This window comes from Oncorhynchus nerka, linkage group LG20 (genome assembly GCF_034236695.1).
Source record: "Oncorhynchus nerka isolate Pitt River linkage group LG20, Oner_Uvic_2.0, whole genome shotgun sequence".
In the NCBI taxonomy this organism is placed as follows: Eukaryota; Metazoa; Chordata; class Actinopteri; order Salmoniformes; family Salmonidae; genus Oncorhynchus; species Oncorhynchus nerka.
The window spans coordinates 50,954,662-50,975,493 of record NC_088415.1 but is presented as its reverse complement, the minus strand read 5'-3'; the positions used below and the strand labels follow the sequence as shown (position 1 = coordinate 50,975,493).

The 20,832-nt window shown below is 43.8% G+C and overlaps 1 protein-coding gene across 1 annotated transcript; it reads right to left on the bottom strand.

The window, feature by feature from the left end:
- Positions 1–15,421: 15,421 nt before the first annotated feature.
- LOC115101719 (splicing factor 3A subunit 2-like) lies at positions 15,422–19,874 on the bottom strand. Its single transcript, XM_029621187.2, has 8 exons — positions 19,802–19,874; positions 18,977–19,263; positions 18,837–18,883; positions 18,638–18,747; positions 18,484–18,533; positions 16,481–16,621; positions 16,290–16,358; positions 15,422–16,180 (listed from the first exon to the last, which is right to left on the bottom strand). Exons 2-8 carry the CDS (start codon positions 19,172–19,174, stop codon positions 15,869–15,871), a joined length of 927 nt encoding a protein of 308 aa, XP_029477047.1. The 5' UTR covers positions 19,175–19,263; positions 19,802–19,874; the 3' UTR covers positions 15,422–15,868.
- Between the last annotated feature and the right edge of the window lie 958 nt (positions 19,875–20,832).

The window sequence follows — 20,832 nt, the reverse complement described above, 5'->3', positions numbered from 1 at the left end:
GTAATAGGCTGAGAGAGGCTGGACTGGGGGCTTGTAGGCCTGTTGCAAAGGCAGGTCCTCACTAGACATCACCGACAACAATGTCACCTATGGGCACAAACTCTCTGTCACTGGACCAGACAGGACTGGCAAAAAGTGCTCTTCACTGACAAGTCGCGGTTTTGTCTCACCACGGGTGATGGTCGGATTCGGGTTTATCGTCGAAGGAATGAACGTTACACCGAGGCCTGTACTCTGGAGCGGGATCGATTTGGAGGTGGAGTGTCCGTCATGGTCTGGGGCGGTGTGTCAGAGCATCATCGGACTGAGCTTGTTGTCATTGCAGGCAATCTCAACGCTGTACAGGGAAGACATCCTCCTCCCTCATGTGGTACCCTCCCTGCAGGCTCATCCTGACATGATCCTCCAGCGTGACAATGCCACCAGCCGTACTGCTCGTTCTGTGCGAGATTTCCTGCAAGACAGGAATGTCAGTGTTCTGCCATGTCCAGCGAAGAGCCTGGATCTCAATCCCATTGAGCACGCCTGGGACCTGTTGGATTGGAAGGTGAGGGCTAGGTCCATTCCCCCCAGAAATGTCCGGGAACTTGCAGGTGCCTTGGTGGAACAGTGGGGTAACAGATCACAGCAAGAACTGGCAAATCTGGTGCAGTCCATGAGGACTGCAGTACTTATTGCAGCTGGTGGCCACACCAGATACTGACTGTTACTTTTGATTTTGACCCCCCTTTGTTCAGGGATACATTATTACATTTCTGTTAGTCACATGTCTGTGGAACTTGTTCAGTTTATGTCTGTTGTTGAAGCTTATGCTCATACAAATATGTAAACATGTTAAGTTTTCTGAAAATAAACGCAGTTGACAGTGAGAGGACGTTTCTTTTTTTGTTGAGTTTATATACTGTTACTTAGGGTTGCACACTATCAGTAGCTAGCTAGCTTACTTTGGCTAACGTTAGCTATTAGCTGTGTACAAGGGAATTGTTTGAAAGAGAAACTCACTTCTACTACTGTGAGAGATAGTACTTCCTTATTTCTGCTTATCATCACCTGTTGTAAAATGACAACAATGCCATGCTAGCCGACTTACTTTTCCACTGTCGAAGCAGTTTCCTGAAGCATTCCACCCTGTTCTGAAAGAACTCCCTGCTGTTGATGTTTGGTCAGGTTGTGTCATTTAAATGTTTTCCTTTTGAGATACTTATTACTAAGCACTTCCCCGCACAAAATATATTGTGGGCACTCCTCTTCATTTCTCAAAGTTTGTATGAAAACAAGGGTGCGTTCGTAAATTCGATCTGGCTATCTACTCCGATTTCAGAGCACTCTTGCCTGAGTGTGCCAGAGCGCAGAATAACTGATGCATTTACGAACGCTCAACACCCGTTGAATATGGTCGGTGTCAGTAAACGTTGGGGGAAAAAATGTAATTCAATTGTTGCCAGTAGCACAGTTACAGTCAACAATGCTCTGGATAACATGAAAACAGTATAACCAGCTCTGCTAGAGTGAGTAAAATAGTCTGAGGTGTTCTCTCATTTGTGTCTGGAAGTAAACAGCAAGTTAGCTTCAGTGCTTGACTGCGGTTGTGAGGTCAAAACGCTCGGGTCAACCTTACTCCATTGTACCCCCCGAGAGCGCAAACGCTCTGAATTTACGAAAGGACAATCTGACAACTCTGAATTTACGAACGCGCACTCTGGCACTCCAGATTGAATTTACGAACACCTCCAAGAGAGAGATACTCGTCGCTGTATTTACGTTTCATGATTGAGCTCAGTCAAAATTTGTGGCTAGCTTGACTCCATTTGATGGCAGTGAGTGATGGCGAGTAGGAATGACAAGTCATTGGCGGACAGCACATCATCTGCTGCTGAACGACAGCGCTGCAGCGTGTGGGTCTTGGAGAGATCTTCAAGAAAACTGCAGAAAAAATATCTGGTAAACCGCGAAGCACACGGGCATTTCCCTCCCACTCGGCAGCTTGCCAAACTGACACCGCTGCCAAGCAGAGAGCGCACTGAACAGAGCGCATTTGCACTAGGCCAAATCAATTCCAAGTAATTCATTAAATAATGATACATTTATTCTAACACTTCGCGACCCACCATTAACAGGTGTTGATAAAAGGATATTAGAAGGGTGAGCCGGTTAAGGATCGATTCAGACCAGGTGTTAAAATTGTACGACAAGCGACAGTTTATTTCAGAGGGAGAATATCTGGTACACGTAAATACGGCTCTTCCGTTAGTTCGTGTTGGAACAGCAGGCAGAGAGCGAGTAAACAGTCAGCACAGCCCTTATATACGTCACAGAAAGTAGGTTGACTCTAGGAAGATCGGATCTCCGGATTGGTTCAGCTGGTTGTAGTCTGTAGTCTTCCGCCATTGGCTCAGTTGTCTGTCCGTCATCGTAGAATCTTCTTCGGGCACACAGTGTTCGTTTAAAAGGGAGATTATGTGTGTAATGTGGGAGCTATCCTGTAGGGGACCCCACAGGCTTTACTGTGAAAATACGTTGCTATGTGTTGTCTCAGTTATAACAATGCAATAGCCACGTATTTAGCAGTAGATTGGTCTCCTGCATAATAGCAATTCTTTACACAGGTCTGCGACCGACTTTGTGTCGTGACCCATACTTTTAAGAAAGGCTGCAGTAACACATCGCGACCCACAATTAACAGGTCCGTGGGTCACGACTTAAACTATAAGAAAGGTTGGTTTGGACGCATCCCTATTTTTAGGACTGTTATAAAATTAGTTCAGGGTTAGATCAGAAATGTAATGTCCTCAACTATGGCTTCAGTGAATTAGAATGTAATCATTTAGAGCCTCAAGTTATTCACGTGCTAAAGAAGTTGTTGGGAGGCCTTTATTGCTTTGTTGTTGTTGCTTTACCAATGTATTTAGGTCTATTACAAAGCAATTGAGCATGCAATAGCTGTAATGTGTTGGTTTATACACAATATCTATTTTGTAATGACTGATTATATAATAGCTGATATACAGATCTGCAATATGTGAATAATGCTACTACATGTCTATGGACAACAAGCAAAAATAGCTCATCTAAAAATACAGACTGTGCCAGTTCTATAAATCTCGTTCTCTTTCCCTCCCTTTTCTCATTTCCCCCTCTATCTTTTTCTCTCCCTGTCAGGGCAAAGATGGAAGAGAGTTTTGAGATGTTTGAGGAGGAGTTAGGCAGGCCAGAGCCTCCCCCTCAAAAGCCTGCAGACCAGTTCCAGGTAAGGAACACACACATGCACACACACACACACACACACACACACACACACACACACACACACACACACACACATATATATACACACACACACACTTGGTGTAGACCACTGATGCAACTAAAACTCACTGACCGCAACAAAGAGCATGAGTCAGGCACTGTTTTAGTTCCTGTGGCAGACCATCAATCAAATATTGCTGAGTATTACTGAACCAGGAAACATGAGTGACATAACCAAGCATTGTGATGGCTTTTCTCCTTTACCAGCTGTGTGATCTATAGGTATACTACATGACCAAAAGTATGTGACACTTCAAAATCCTCATTCCAAAATCATGGGCATTAATATTGAGTGGGTCCGCCCTTTGCTGCTATAACTGCCTCCAATCTTCTGGGAAGGCTTTCCACTTGCGTCCATTCAGCCACAAGGGTATTAGTGAGGTCGGCACTGATGTTGGGTGATTAGGCCTGGCTTGCAGTCGGCGTTCCAATTCATCCCAAAGGTGTTCGATGGGGTTGAGGTCAGGGCTCTGTGCAAGCCAGTCAAATTCTTCCACACCAATCTCAACAAACCATTTCTGTATGGATCTCGCTTTGTGCACTGTGGACAGGACAGACAATTTTTATGCGCTACAGCACTCGGCAGTCCAATTCTATGAGCTTGTGTGCCCTACCACTTCTTAGCTAAGCTGTTGTTGTTCCTAGACGTTTCCACATCACAATAACAGAACTTACAGTTGACCGGGTCAGCTCTAGCTGTGCAGAAATTTGACGAAATGACTTGTTGGAAAGGTGGCATCCTATGACGGTGGCATGTTGAAAGAGCTCTTCAGTAAGGCCATTCTGCTGCCAATGTTTGTGCATGGAGATTGCATGGCTATGTGCTTGATTTGATACACCTGTCAGAAACTGGTTTGGCTGAAATAGCCAAACCCACTAATTTGAAGGGTTGTCCACATACTTTTGTGTATATATAGTGTAACTGCCAAAATAAAGGACACCTTGAGTAAATGAGGGATACAAAGTATACTGAAAGCAGGTGCTTCCAAACAGGTGTGGTTCTTGAGGTAATTAAATAATTAACATCCCATCATGCTTAGGGTCATGTATAAAAATGCTGGGCAGGTCCAGTTACCCATTATTTTGGATACCATGGCTATTCCCCCATAGAATGACAATTCCCCCATCCACAGGGGGACGAGTGGAACACTGAATGGTTTGATGAGCATTAAAACGATGTAAACCGTCTGCCATGGCTGTCTTGATGTTAAGAAGCCTTTACATAAAGTGTACTAAAACCATTATGGGCCCTATTTCAGAACACCGGTATCTAATAACGTGATTGGTGCAGCCTGGTGGTATCAGCATACCTCTAAATATTCACCATGCCGTTGAAATATGATCTCTGGTCCTGTGAGCACCGTAGTGTGACTTCACTTCACACAGATGCACTGGGGGAGTTTCAATGACAGTAACTTACTGGCAGCAGAGCTCCTATCCTTAAAGCAAGGGAGGTTAGTTACAACTGAGTATACATTGTCTCTCTTCCTTTCATTTAATTTCTCTCACGTTCCTTTACTTACCGCATTTTACATCATTAGCCGTGAGACTTACCACTAGCTGTTATACAGTACCAAAACCCTGTCCATCCCTGCTAAATGTGACATATGGATGTAACATGATGCTTCTAATACTATACTAAACCAAAATATAAATGCAACATGTAAGGTGTTGGTCCCATGTTTCCTGAGCTGAAATAAAAGATCCCAGAAATGTGTAATACTTAAAAATAAAAAAATAAAAAATAAAAGCTTATTTTTCTAAAATGTTGTGCACAAATTTGTTTACATCCCTGTTAGTGAGCATTTCTCCTGAATAAACAGCATGATCAATACACATGTGCACCTTGTGCTGGGGACAATAAAAGGTTATTCTAAAATGTGCAGCTTTGTCACACAACACAATGCCACAGATGTCTAAAATTTTGAGGGAGCGTGTAATTGGCATGCTGATTGCAGGAATGTCCACCAGAGTTGTTGCCAGATCATTTTATGCTAATTTCCCTACCATAAGTCGTCTCCAACATTTTATCGATGGTAATTTGAACGTACAGAGATACCATAACGAGATTCTGAGGCCCAATGTCGTGCCATTCATCTGCCGCAGTCACCTCATGTACGGCCCCATGTTGCAAGGATCTGTACACAATTCCTGGAAGCTGAAAATTTCCCAGTTCTTCCATGGCCTGCATACTCACCAGACATGTCACCCATTGAGCCTGTTTGGGATGCTCTGGATTGATGTGTTTGGCAGCGTGTTCCAGTTCCCGCCAATATCCAGCAACTTTGCACAGCCATTGAAGAGGAGTGGAACAACGTTCCACAGGCCACAATCAACAGCTTGATCAACTCTATGTGGTGGTCGCACCAGATACTGACTGGTTTTCTGATCCAAGCCCCTACTTTTTAAAGGTATCTTTGACCAACATTCATATCTGTATTCCCAGTCATGTGAAATCCAAATATTAGTGCCTAATTAATTTATTTGAATTTACTATTTCCTTACATGAAATGTAACTCAGTAAAATCTTAGAAATTGTTGCATGTTGCGTTTTTATTTTTGTTCAGTGTATATTATGGTGGTCAACATAGCCCCTGGCTAACTGTACTGTTTCTTTGCAGAAATGTATGCTAAGGAAAGAAGAATAACCCTACAGGAACAGACCATGCCTTCTCAACAGGAACCTCCAATCTTGCAGCAGCAAGTCCCCAAGATAATGCCCAGAGAACCCATTGTCCCCGGCAGAAGCAGTGAGCCCACCTCTCTCTCTCCTCTGTCTCTCTCTGCCCTTCATATCTCTCTCTCTATCTCTCGTTCTCTGTCTCTCTCTCGCTCTCTGTCTCTCTCCCACAATAACATGACAATGTCACCTGATTTATCAGTGGTGGAAAAAGTACCCAATTGTCATACATGAGTAAAAGTAAAGATACCTTTATAGAAAGTTACTCAAGTAAAAGTGAAAGTTGTGCAGTAAAATACTACTTGAGTAAAAGTCTAAAAGTATTTGGTTCTAAATATACCCCGCCTGCCCTAAGGAGAAGGATGCAGTGAACATCAGCCAATTCCGCCCAATCTCCTTACTGAATGTCGAGGGTAAAATATTCATTGCCCAGAGGATGGCCAAGTACCTGCAAAGGAATGCATACTTTGATACATCGATACAGAAGGCAGGAATTTCAGGGTTCTCTGGCTGCTTGGAACATTCCAGCATGATCTGGCACCAGATCAAAATGGCCAAGGTGGAGAAAAGGGACCTCCGTGTAGTCTTCCTCGACCTCGCCAATGCATTTGGCTCTGTGCCCCATGAACTCCTGTGGTCTGCCTTCAGATTTTTCCACATACCGGACACCATCACAACCCTGATGTACCATTTCTCCGTTGGCATTCATAATGGCAATGGAGGTTATCATCAGATCCTCAAAATGGGTTGCTGGTGGACAGCGAGTCGACTCTGGTTTCCGCCTCCCTCCACTCAGAGCCTACATGGACGATATTACAACATTGACCACCACTGTCCCATGCACCAGGAGACTGCTCAGAAAACTCGAGGAGAACATCAGCTGGGCCCGTATGAAGATTAAACCATCCAAGTCACGCAGCATCTCGATTGTGAAGGGAGTACTCTCTGACCTGAAGTTCTTCATCCGAGATGACCAAATCCCAACAGTGTCTGAGCAGCCGGTAAAAAGCCTTGGAAGGTGGTATGATGCAAGCCTGAAGGACAAAGACCAGGTGCAACAGCTGCGTAAAGACATCAGTAGTAGCCTACAGTCCATCGACAACACCCAGATACCTGGAAAGTTAAAGGCCTGGTGTCTGCAATTTGGTCTCCTACCCCGGGTGTTGTGGCCCCTAGCAGTGTATGAGGTTCCAATCTCAACAGTGGAGAAGATTGAAAGAGGAGTCACAGGCTACTTAAAGAAGTGGCTCTGAGTTCCACGATGCCTTACCACCTTAGGCCTCTATGGAGATGGTGTCCTCAAGCTGCCCCTCACCAGTCTAACAGAGGAATTCAAGTGTGCAAAAACCAGGCCCCAGATGACACTGAATGAATCTCGAGATCCAGTGGTGAGCCACAACGCGCCGACCTTGGCAACTGGGCGCAAAAAAAAAAAAAAAGCAGTCCAGGAGGCAACAGCAGCCCTCAGACATGCTGACATTGTGGGTCATGTTCAGCAAGGGAGAGGAGGCCTTGAGCTAACTAGCCGTGCTGCTTGTAGTAAAGCCACTGCACCAGAGCGGCGGAAGATGGAAGTACGCCATCAGGAGGAGGCTGCAAGGTGGGCCAAGGCAGTCTCTCTTGCCAAACAGGGACAGTGGACTCGATAGGACAGTGTGGAGAAGAGGAAGATCAGCTGGAAGGATCTGTGGGCCATGGAAGCGAGGCGGTTGAGCTTTTCCATCAGAGCAACATATGACGTCCTTCCAACACCAGTTAATCTTCACCAATAGTATGGTGAAGATCCGGACTGTGCCCTCTGTTCCATGCCAGCCAACCTCAGGCACATTCTCACAGGGTGTAAAACAAGCCTCACCCAAGGACGCTACACTTGGCGTCACAACCAAGTCCTTAAAAACCTTGCGTCCACCCTGGAGGACAAGCGAGCTGCCACCAACTCCCTACCACCCCCAGCAGCATCACACCCCTTACGGACGACCTTTGTCCGCGAAGGGGCTAAACCACTGAAGAGCGGCTCTACACCATTAGAGCGAGACCAGCTGCGCTTGGCCCGAGACTGGAAAATGCTAGCTGACATTGGCCGGAAACTTGTGTTTCCTCCGGAGATCGCAACCACCACCCTAAGACCTGACATGGTGCTCTGGTCCCGTTCGCTCAAGAAGGTCTTCATCATTGAGCTCACAGTACCCTGGGAGGACTCAGTAGATGAGGCTTATGAGCAAAAACATCTGCGCTATGCCGATCTAGCTGCCGAAGCACGGCATCATGGCTGGAACACAGAAGTCCGACCAGTGGAGGTGGGCTGCAGAGGTTTTGTGGCAACATCTACAACCAGACTGCTTAGAGACCTGGGAATTAAGGGCCAGAGCCAGCGTTCGGCAATCAAAGCTGTATCGGAGGCGGCAGAAGGCAGCAGTCAGTGGCTCTGGATAAAGAGGAAAGACCCCAGCTGGGCCCAGAAGTGAGAGGGCCAGGAGGTATGCGGTCAACAATGCTTGACTCAGGGAGGACGCCCCTGCCATGCATAGTCCCATGGGAAGTTGGCTATCAACAACAAGGCAACTCCTATGACTAATTGGGAATGGGACGCAAGCGTAGGATTGATCACCCTGTCGCTGGTTGCCTTTGGGGAGGGTGTATAGTGTGAAAGGCCGAAACACCCTAGGAACCAAAGGTACATTACTGGCGATGCGCTCCCCAAATTTCACCAGGCTCACTGTTCATGAACTCTTGGAAGTGCTTGCACAAAGGATAGTAACATCTCATCCTGTGTTCCTGGAATCAAAGTACCTAAAGTATAAATAATAAAAAATTCCTTATATTAAGAAAAGCAGACAGCACCATTTTCTTGTTTTTAAAATGTATGGATACATTTACATTTAACATTTAAGTAATTTAGCAGACGCTCTTATCCAGAGCGACTTACAAATTGGTGCGTTCACCTTAAGACATCCAGTGGAACAGCCACTTTACAATAGTGCATCTAAATCTTTTAAGGGGGGTGAGAAGGATTACTTTATCCTATCCTAGGTATTCCTGAAAGAGGTGGGGTTTCAGGTGTCTCCGGAAGGTGGTGATTGACTCCGCTGTCCTGGCGTCGTGAGGGAGTTTGTTCCACCATTGGGGGGCCAGAGCAGCGAACAGTTTTGACTGGGCTGCGCGGGAACTGTACTTCCTCAGTGGTAGGGAGGCGAGCAGGCCAGAGGTGGATGAACGCAGTGCCCTTGTTTGGGTGTAGGGCCTGATCAGAGCCTGGAGGTACTGAGGTGCCGTTCCCCTCACAGCTCCGTAGGCAAGCACCATGGTCTTGTAGCGGATGCGAGCTTCAACTGGAAGCCAGTGGAGAGAGCGGAGGAGCGGAGTGACGTGAGAGAACTTGGGAAGGTTGAACACCAGACGGGCTGCGGCGTTCTGGATGAGTTGTAGGGGTTTAATGGCACAGGCAGGGAGCCCAGCCAACAGCGAGTTGCAGTAATCCAGACGGGAGATGACAAGTGCCTGGATTAGGACCTGCGCTGCTTCCTGTGTGAGGCAGGGTCGTACTCTGCGGATGTTGTAGAGCATGAACCTACAAGAACGGGCCACCGCCTTGATGTTAGTTGAGAACGACAGGGTGTTGTCCAGGATCACGCCAAGGTTCTTAGCGCTCTGGGAGAAGGACACAATGGAGTTGTCAACCGTGATGGCGAGATCATGGAACGGGCAGTCCTTCCCCGGGAGGAAGAGCAGCTCCGTCTTGCCGAGGTTCAGCTTGAGGTGGTGATCCGTCATCCACACTGATATGTCTGCCAGACATGCAGAGATGCGATTCGCCACCTGGTCATCAGAAGGGGGAAAGGAGAAGATTAATTGTGTGTTGTCTGCATATATGGATAGACAGGGGCACACTCCAACACTTTAGAAACAATGCATTTGTGTTTAGTGATTCCTCCAGATCAGAGGCAGTAGGGATGATATGTTCGTGAATTGGACAATTTTCCTATCGTGCTTAGCATTTAAAATGTAATGAGTACTTTTGGGTGTCAAGGTAAATGTAGGGAGTAAAAAGTACATTATTTTCTTTAGGAATGTAGTGAAGTAAAAGTAAATCATGTAAATATTAGTCGGCCTCCTGAGTGGTGCTGCGATCTTAGGCACTGCATAGCAGTTCTTGAGGCGTCACTACAGACCCGGGTTCGATCCAGGGCTGTGTCGCAGCCGGCCGCGATCGAGAGACGCATGAGGCAGCGCACAATTGGCCCAGCGTCGTCCAGGTTAGGGGAGGGTTTGGCCTAACGGGATCTCCATGTCCCATTGCGATCTAGCAACACCTGTGGCAGGCCGGGCGCATGAACGCTGACATGGTTGCCAGTTGTACGGTTTTTCCTCAGACACATTGGTGTGACTGGCTTCCTGATTAAGCGAGCATTGTGTCAAGAAGCAGTGTGGCTTGGAAGGGTCATGTTTCGGACAAGCCCGTACGGGAGTTGCAGCGATGGGACAAGACTGTAACTACCAATTGGATGTCATGAAATTTGGGATAAAAAAGGGGTGAAATATATATAGTAGTACCAGTCAAAGGTTTGGGCACACCTACTCATTCTTAATTTTTACTATTTTCTACATTGTAGAATAATAGTGAAGACATCAAAACTATGAAATAACAACAATAGAATCATGGAGTAACCAAAAAAGTGTTAAACAAATCAAAATATATTTTTGATTTTAGATTCTTCAAAGTAGCCACCCGTTGCCTTGATGATAGCTTTGCACACTCTTGGCATTCTTTCAACCAGCTTTGTGAGGAATGCTTTTCCAAAAGTCTTGAAGGAGTTCCCACATATGCTGAGCACTTGATGGCGGGCTTTCCTTTCGCTCTGTGGTCCAACTCATCCCAAACCATCTCAATTGGGTTGATGTTGGGTGATTGTGGAGGCCAGGTCATCTGATGCAGCGCTCCATCACTCTCCTTCTTGGTCAAATAGTCCTTACACAGCCTGGAGGTGTGTTGGGTCATTGTCCTGTTCAAAAACAGATGATAGTCCCACTAAGCGCAAACCAAATGGGACTAAGCGCAAACCAAATCGCTGTAGAATGCTGTGGTAACCATGCTAGATAAGTGTTCCTTGAATTCTAAATAAATCCCAGACAGGGTCACCAGCAAAGCACCCCCACACCATCATACCTCCTCCTCCATGCTTCACGGTGGGAACCACACATGCAGAGATCATCTGTTTGCACCTACTGTGCGTCACAAAGACATGGCGGTTGGAACCAAAAAAAAGTACAGATTTCCACTGGTCTAATGTCTATTACTTGTGTTTCTTGGCCCATGCACGTCTTTTAGTAGTGGTTTCTTTGCAGCATTTTGACCATGAAGGCCTGATGCACGCAGTCTCCTCTGAACAGCTGATGTTGAGATGTGTATGGTACTTGAACTCTGTGAAGCATGTATTTGGGCTGCAATCTGAGGTGCAGTTAACTCTAATGAACTTATCCTCTGCACCAGAGGTAACTCTGGGTCTTCCTTTCCTGTGGCGGTCCTCATGAGAGCCAGTTTCATCATAGCACTTGATGGTTTTTGCGATTGCACTTCAAGAAACTTTAAAATTCTTGACATTTTCTGGATACACTGACCGTCATGTCTTAAAGTAATGATAGACGTTTGTTTCTCTATGCTTATTTGAGCTGTTCTTGCCATAATATGGACTTGGTCTTTTACCAAATCTTCTGTATACCTACCCTTCCTTGTCACAACACAACTGATTGGCTCAAACGCATTAAGGAAAGAAATTCCACAAAAAAAACATGTGTTAATTAAAATGCATTCCAGGTGACTACCTCATGAAGTTGGTTGACATATTAACACTTTTTTGGTTACTACATGATTCCATATGTGCTATTTCATAGTTTTGATGTCTTCACTATTATTCTACAATGTAGAAAATACTAAAAATAAATTAAAACCCTTGAATGAGTAGGTGTGTCCAAACCTTTGACTGGTACTGTATATATAAATAGTAAAGTAAAGTAGAAATACTCCAAAAAACTACTTAAGCAGTACTTCAAAGTACTTTACGCACTTTACTTTACGACACTGTGATTTATGCTGTTATAACCCGTGTCTTTCCCTCTGTCTCTGCATTCGTCAGTGTCTCTGCGTAAGGCTATATCCCCCCAGAACCTGAGCCAGATAGAGACAACCTGGGAAGGGGTCACACTTAACCGCTGTCTGCTCATAGCTATCACAATCCTGTTGCTCAGCTCCGGCTTTCAGAAACTACATGGCATGTACACTAGTGTGGACCACAGTCCACTACACTTACGATGTACAATTATGTTGAGTTGTTAAAGCACAATTAATATTAATTTAGGGGGGTAAACTTTAACTCAAACCAGTCAGTGACAATGACACATACAGACACACGTTTTTGTTGTAGGTTGCCATCCATAATTTGAACGCCCTGTCATCCTATATAAACCATTAAAGGTTGACGGCCTGTGGAGGAAAAGGAGTATGCTGATGTGCTGACTATGAGGCACTCTGCATTGAGACACAAAGTCCAACCACAGGAGGTAGTGGCACAGAAACAAAATACTCACCTGTCTCTCCGGGCTCAGAATCCTCATTCCCAACATGGTATGAATTACAGGAGATTTGCTGCAAAGTGCCACTCCTAAGGGCTGCAGTGTGTGCTGGTTTTCATTTGCACTTTGCAAATCAGCCACTGCTGCACTGGCGGTTAGCTGGAGCATCCAATCAAATGGCTGGCTTCTCAAGGACATTTAGGTGACACCGGGTGTGTATGGAATCATACTTCTATAATATTTAGTAGGTATGAGTATATGTGAACATTTATTAGGTAGTATACACATTCAGTTAATGCATACACATTCAGTGACATTCAGTGAAATAATGTGTATGTGACCTCTAAATTCCTCAAAAACATTTTTTATTATACCCCTGAATAAGAGGAGGCTGGTGGGCGGAGCTATAGGAGGAGGGGCTCAATGTAATGGCTGTAATTAAATACATGGAACGGTATCAAACATAGAGTAACCATGTTTGACTCGGTTCTATTTATTGATTCCAGCCATTACAATGTGCCCGCACTCATATGTCTCCTCTCACCAGCCTCCTCTGCCCTGAATGCATTGAGGGCTGAGACCTCTGTGTCTCGTCGATGAGTGATTGTATGCTGAAGTTTGCAAACAAACTATATACTATACGGAACACAAAAATAAATGCAACATGTAACGTGTTTGTCCCATGTTTCAGGAGTTGAAGTAAAAGATCCCAGAAATGTTCTATATGCACAAAAAGCTTATTTCTCTAAAACTTTGTGCACAAATGTCTTTACATCCCTGTTAGTGAGCCTTTCTCCTTTGCCAAGATAATCTATCCACCTGACAGATGTAGCATATCAAAAAGCTGATTAAACAGCATGACCACTTTGCACTGGAGACAATAAAAAGCCACTCTAAAATGTGCAGTTTTGTCACACAACACAATGCCACATATGTCTAAAGGTTTTGGGGGACCGTGCGATTGGCATGTGATTGGCATGCATTTATTTACCATAAGCCACCTCCAATGTCATTTTGGAGAATTTGGCAGTACGTCTACCTTGCCTCACAACCGCAGACCACGTGTAACCACGCCAGCCCAGGACCTCCACATCCGGCTTCTGCACCTGCGGGTTCGTCTGAGACCAGCCACCTGGACAGCTGATGAAACTGTGGGTTTGCGCAACCGAAGAATTTCTTCACAAACTGTCAGAAACCGTCTCAAGGAAGCTCATCTGCGTGCTCGTCGTCCTTACCAGGGTCTTGACCTGACTGCAGTTTGGCATTGTAACTGACTTCAGTGGGCAAATGCTCACCAAATGCTCACCTTTGATGGCCACTGGCATGCTGGAGAAGTGTGCTCTTCACGGATTAATCCAAGTTTCAACTGTACCGGGCAGATGGCAGACAGCGTGTATGGCGAGCATTTTGTAGGCGAGCATTTTGCTGACGTGAACATTGTGAACAGAGTGTGCCATGGTGGCGGTGGGGTTATGGTATGGACAGGCTGGATTCACCAGCGTGTTCCAGTTCCCGCCAATAATCAACAGCTTTGAAGAGCCATTGAAGAGGAGTGGGACAACATTCCACAGGCCACAATCAACAGCCTGATCAACTCTATGCGGTAGTCACAACAGATACGGACTGGTTTTCTGATCCACGCCCCTACCTTTTTTTAAAGGTATCTGTGACCAACATATTTAAATCTGTATTCCCAGTCAAGTGTAATCCATAGATTAGGGCCTAATTTATTTATTTAAATTGACTGATTTCCTTATATGAACTGTAACTCAGTAAAATCTTGGAAAATGTTGCATTTTTATATAACGTAGTAATGACCATTTCCTGTTTCCTGCAGCCTGAGACCTCTTTGTATGAGGTGTTGTTCTGGTGGTTACCTGACTTTAATGACGAAGATGATGACGGGGAAACCAAACAAGGTCAATTGAAGAAGGGGGTCAGAGAGAGGTCCCTGAAGGGCCTGAGAAGCAGGGGAACACCAGAGAGAATACTTTCCAAAGGCAGAGAAGGGGAGGAAAAGAGGGCTAAGAGAGAGGGAAGAAGAAACTAAGCTGAAGAAAAAGGGAAAACAGGTCAAGCTGAGAGGAGAGGAAAAATAAGTGGCGGAAAATGGAGGAGGAAGTTAAACCCATGATACAAAAGGTTAAGAAATGAAAAGCCAGCAAATCATAGGAGGGAAAATGTTATGCAGTCTGATGAAGAATTAAGTAAAGGAATACAACAGTAGTTCTACATAATAGTAAAATAAGGTAATGTGGATGGGTTCTCTGCACAAATGAATGTTCCAACTATAATTGCTGCTGGCTCTTTGGCAGCCATTGCAAGTGCCAGTCAGAAGAGAAGCATGACTGATTTCCCAGTCTGCCATGTCTTTGTTGCTTAGAATATTGTTCAGTGATGCCGTTTTGAAAATGTTGGTTTGTATTATAAAGTTGAGCAAGACGTCTCATTTGAGTAATTGTCTGGGTGCTATTGTAAACCAACATGTCCTCTATGCTTATTTTCATTTTTCAATGTATTGTTATTTGGACCCTTGATTGTTGTTACTGTTGTTCCATTGACAGTATTATTATTTTAATTGTTAATGTTGTAAATCTCCAGAGTAAGCTTTGGCAATATGCATATTGTTACATCATGCCAATAAAGCAAATTGAATTGCTTTATTGGGGACTCTTTGTAGGGACTATGGGAATGTTTCAGATTGCCTATAACTGCTGGGCAACTGTTACAAAAAAATAAAAAATGCATTAATCTGAAATCCTTTTTTTGCTACCCTAATTGTCAATAAAGCTTTCCCTGTTATGTATCATATCTTTGCCTCTAAACACATTTTATTTTCAGCCAAGCACACAGAGAAAGATCATGATACACTTTTCCACATGTTTTATTATAAAAAAGAACCTTAAAATATGTTGTTTCATACACAAGACTCAACATTTACAATACAGCAGGATCCTATTAATATTGGTGCCATCACAAAGTACCTAAAACAATGGATATCTTCCTATAGCCACACTAGCATAACACTTAAAGCTTGCACATTATATTGCCTCATTCTAAAAATGGTATGATAGTGTGGATATTAGACGAGCATGATAAATACAATGCCTTGGCAACTGTGTACAAAACCTATTGAATATGGCCCATTTTGCATCTGTAGAATATATGTAGGTATACAAAGTTTCTTTCAGAGTTTAGAAAAAGTACATCGCACAATGAAACAGTACACTTGACATAGTCCTAAAATGGGGCACTGTTATAGCAACCAAATGATAGGCAAACAATCTAACAGAAGGATGATGTGCTGGTTGGAGATCAGTTGTTTTGATGGGGCATTCCTTCATGGCTGTCAGAGGGGAGTGGGGGTCTCATCAGGGGTGGCATACCCATTCCGGGGCCACTGTGCTGCATTTGATGGTGTTGGTGCATCTGGGGAGGGCCGGGGGCGCCAGGGGGTAAAGGGGGCATATTCATCCCCCCTGGTAGTGGAGGGGGCATGGGCTCACTGGGGGGTCGAGGCCCCATCCCACTCATCAGGGGAGGTGGGCGCTTTATACCTATGGGGGGTACGGGTCCGCTGGGTGGGGCGAGGGCTTTCTCCATCTTGAAGTGGAACTGCAGGAAGAACTGGAGAGGGATGGTACATTTAGTTGGATTCCATTAATACCTAAATATACTTCAAAAACCAAGTCAGATAAGATCAACCATGGGACTGTCAACACCAAATGTACTTTACCTGTTTTGTATCTTTGTTCCAGTGGGTCCAGAAGCGACTCTCGCCTTTATCAATCTCTCTGCTTGGCACCTGCATAAATATAGAAGATACCAAAAAGGTATGAGTTGTCATTCATAGGAAAACTGAACGAAGCAAAGACAAATGAGAGTGATTGGGGATTTTCTTAGGTCCAAATAAAGACACGCACACACCTTGAAGGCGATCGTCTCGTAGGGCTCTGCAGCCAGTAGAAGGTACTGCCAACGACGGTCTGGGGGCTCGATGCGCTGCTCGTATGCAGACATGAAGCGATGCCTGGGTCCTATGCCCTCTGCTATCTCTGGGTAATCAATCTGATAGGGGAGGAAGAGAAAGTAGCCAGTGTCTCAGAAAATGCAGCCCAAAGTGCCAACAGTAACGTTTGGTGGAGGAGGTGGAGGAGGAATAATGGTTTGGGCTAGGCCATACAACATTTTATTGTATTAAATCATGATATAGTCTATAAATTGTGCATTTAGGCTGTGACATACTTAGAATGAAATACAAATTAAACAGTGCCTTTGAAATCATTTTAAGAATTCATGCAAACGACACCATTCTGTTGGAGGCCACGGACCCTTCTTTGGACACTGTTAACAAACCTCCAAATGAGCTTCAACATCATACAACACTCCTTCCATGGCCTCCAACTCCTCTTAAATGCTAGTAACACGAAATGCATGCTTTTTAACCGATTGCTGCCCTCACCCGCCCACCCGACCAGCATCACTACTCTGCATGGTTCTGACTTAGAATGTGGACAACTATAAATACCTAGGTGTCTGGCTAGACTGTAAACTCTCCTTCCAGACTCACATTAAGCATCTCCAATCCAAAGTTAAATCTAGAACTGGCTTCCTATTTTGAAAACAAAGCCTCCCTCACTCATGCTGCCAAACATACCCTTGTAAAACTGACTATCCTACCGATCCTTGACTTCGGCGATTCATTTACAAAATAGCTTCCAATACTCTTCTTAACAAATTGGATGCAGTCTATCACAGTGCCATCCGTTTTGTCACCAAAGCCCTATATACTACCCACCACTGAAACCTGTATTCTCTTGCTGGCTGGTCCTCGCCACATATTTGTCGCCAAACCCACCGGCTCCAGGTCATCTATAAGTCTTTGCTAGGTAAAGATCCGCCTTATCTCAGCTCACTGGTCACCATAGCAACACCTACCCGTGTATATTTCACTGGTCATCCCCAAAGTCAACCCTTCCTTTGGCCGCCTTTCCTTCCAGTTCTCTGCTGCCAATGACTGGAACGAATTGCAAAAATCACTTAAGTTGGAGACATATCTCCCTCACTAACTTTAAGCGTCAGCTGTCAGAGCAGCTTACCGATCTCTGCAGCTGTACACAGCCCATCTGTAAATAGCCCATCCAACCAACTACCTACTTCATCCCTATATTTGTTTTTGTTTTGTTTTTCTGCTCTTTTGCAGACCAGTATTTCTACCTGCACATCCTCATCTGCACATATCACTCCAGTGTAAATTGCTATATTGTAATTACTTCACCACTATTGGCCTATTTATTGCCTTACCTTCTTACTTAATTTGCACACACTGTATACATATTTTTTTATTGTGTTATTGACTGTACGATTGTTTATCCCATGTGTAACTCTGTGTTGTTTTTGTTGCACTGCTTTGCTTTATCTTGGCCAGGTCGCAGTTGTAAATGAGAACTTGTTCTCAACTGGCCTACCTGGTTAAATAAAGGTGAAATTAAAATGTAAACAAAAAAATTTAGTTACTTTTTAGAAACACGAGTTTGACCAGTCTGTGGCTTCAGGCTTTTGGGATAAATGTCTTTTAGATTCCACAATGATTCTTTAGTTGTGGACACTACATCACTGCACTCCCTCTTGGACCTCGTCTTTGTAAGTCACCTTGATTTAGCACCTGTGTGTTTAATCAGTTTCTTTATGAAAATATTTAACAAACTCCATGACATTAGCAAAGGGCTATTTGCAGCACACAAGTAGACTACAAATGCATGCTGGGGCAGGCATGCCCTGAGCTTGTGATGTGAGCGCTACTGGAGCGAAATTGGGGCAAGCGAGAATGCCAACGCTCCAGCCTTTGGGAATCTCGCTCCACTCTCCAGTCAAATTGGGCACTCTCCACTCCTCGCCAGCTCCGCTCACATACTCTGATTCAGACTCACCTGGAAAAGTAAAGACTGTTGCCCGCTCTCTGGATCTCTCTGTTTTGTTACTGTTGAGAAGGGAAATAATATCAATACATTACATTAGATTGTTCTAGAGTCATCAAATCCTTTGAGAGCCTGATGATGACTAACAAAACACATATTAACCTACCTTTGTACCCCGGTCGACCAATTTTCACAAATTTCTTGACCTCAACCTTCACCTTTTCGGGGGCTGGTTGGGCGGGAGCTTCTTTTGCTTCTTTGGCTGCTCTTCTCGCTCTGCATTCAACAAAATAGAGAAGTGAGCACAACCAAATATACACAGTGCTAAAATGACACAAAAGTAGTAGTAATCCATATGTACTTACAAATTTGTTTGATGCTTCTTTCCCTGTGTATGGGCCAGGTAGCTGCCCTGTAAAGAGAAAACAACAATTGTTAAAATCTGTAATTCCAATGACAATTGATCATCATATAAAGAGTTATGTTAAAATGAGCACTTCCTTACCTCATTGTTGTGGAGTGTCAGACACAGTTTACACTCATAAGAGCCCAGATGGTTCTTCATGAAATAGGGGTCCTTGTTGATGTCAATGGTCTCCAGAGCCAGCTGGCGGAGCCGCTCTCGCCGGTCCCGGTTGCTCTCCGAGGAGGACGCAACCCCACCACTCCCAGTCTTGCCCCCAGCTCTGTGTTGGAAATCCATTTTGCAGGGAAATGGATTCACTCACAGTCAAAACACTCAACTCCACCTCCTGGACAACTGGTCAAATACTCAAGGTAGATGTCTTCACTCTGGAGAAACATATTGGGGAAAAAAAGTTTAACAATTTAAAAAGGTACGTTTTTTCACTTGTGCATTTGGGGAGCATCTTTGGAAAATGAAATGAAGACTTGAAATTGTACCAAATTAAATAACATTTGTTCAGCTTAGCTAACTAGTAACATTCGCAGACCATGGCACCTAGCTAGCAATTAGGGTCCAACTAACTAAAGCTACTATTCAAACGTAGTTTGTTACATACATTTCTACACCAAAAGCAAGAGGCCTAACAATGCATGTAATTACACTATTATAAGACAACTACTATAGGCTATAGTATAGCTATCTTATACACTGGGTTTTGGTGCAGAGGGTGGATTAGCTAGCTATGCTAATATTAGCTTGTGTTAGCTTTGTTTGAGGTAACCGGCAAAGCAGCTACGACTTTAACGAACAAAACGCGACTTATTTTCATATCTGTTGCTGTGGTAAATGTAGGTGCATCTAATCAAGTTAATGGAATATCTTTAATATCTCATTTACCACAGAATTACTCGTTTTTAAACTCACCAATTCCTCAACGTTTGCGTCACGCCGTTCACAACGTAAACACTAATGCGCATAGGCAAACTTCCGTTTCGTACATGTGTATAACTTTATTGACAAAACTACACAACACATAGTTCAAACAATGTATTTTTGATATATTTTACGAGATAGTTCAGCAGAAACGTGAATATTTGAAGTTAAGCCTCTAAAATGCAAGACGTCCGTTTGTCTATAATGTATAGCCTACAATGTTCAAATGCGTATTTTGTATTTATTTAACTAGGCAAGTCAGTTAACAGTTAACAGGAACAGTGGGTTAACTGCCTTTAAAAAAAAGATATATATATATTTGTTTTATTACCCATGTAGAAAAAGTCTGTATACATACAATAAGTATATACATAGACAATAATAACATATGCTAGGGGGTACAACAAATTACAGATTATACAAAGACCTTAAAAGAAACACACATATTGATTGTTTTAACAGCTTTCTTATTAGAAGAATGTAGAATGGTCCTAATGTACTGCTCAAATTCCTTATAGAATACACGGAAGAGTGTTTTTTTATTAGTGAATTTACATTTATGAATGTGAAATTTGGCATTAGCAAAATTAGATTTATGAGGTAAAATTGTTTTCCTTTATCTTTATTATGGTAAAGGAAACCGAGCAGCACATTCTCCCATAACAAACAAAAGTCATCAAGAAAATTAACAATTATAAAACTGTGAATATCTTTCCATAATTGTTTTACATGTAGACAATGCCAAAATAAATGTGAAACTGTTTCTGGATGCTCAACACAAAAAGTACAATCAACATTAGTGTATTTTTGGAGTTTCTTCAGGTAATGATTCGCAGGGTATACTTATGGATCATTCTTAAAGAGACCTCTTTGGCCTTGTTAACAAGCAAGTATTTGTGTGGTAATAACCAGACTTTTTCCCAACATATATTAGTGACCAATGTATTCCAGTAACTTGTGACGTAAGGATTGGATACAATTCCCTTTGAAATAAAGCATGTATACATCTGTTGTTCTGAGGG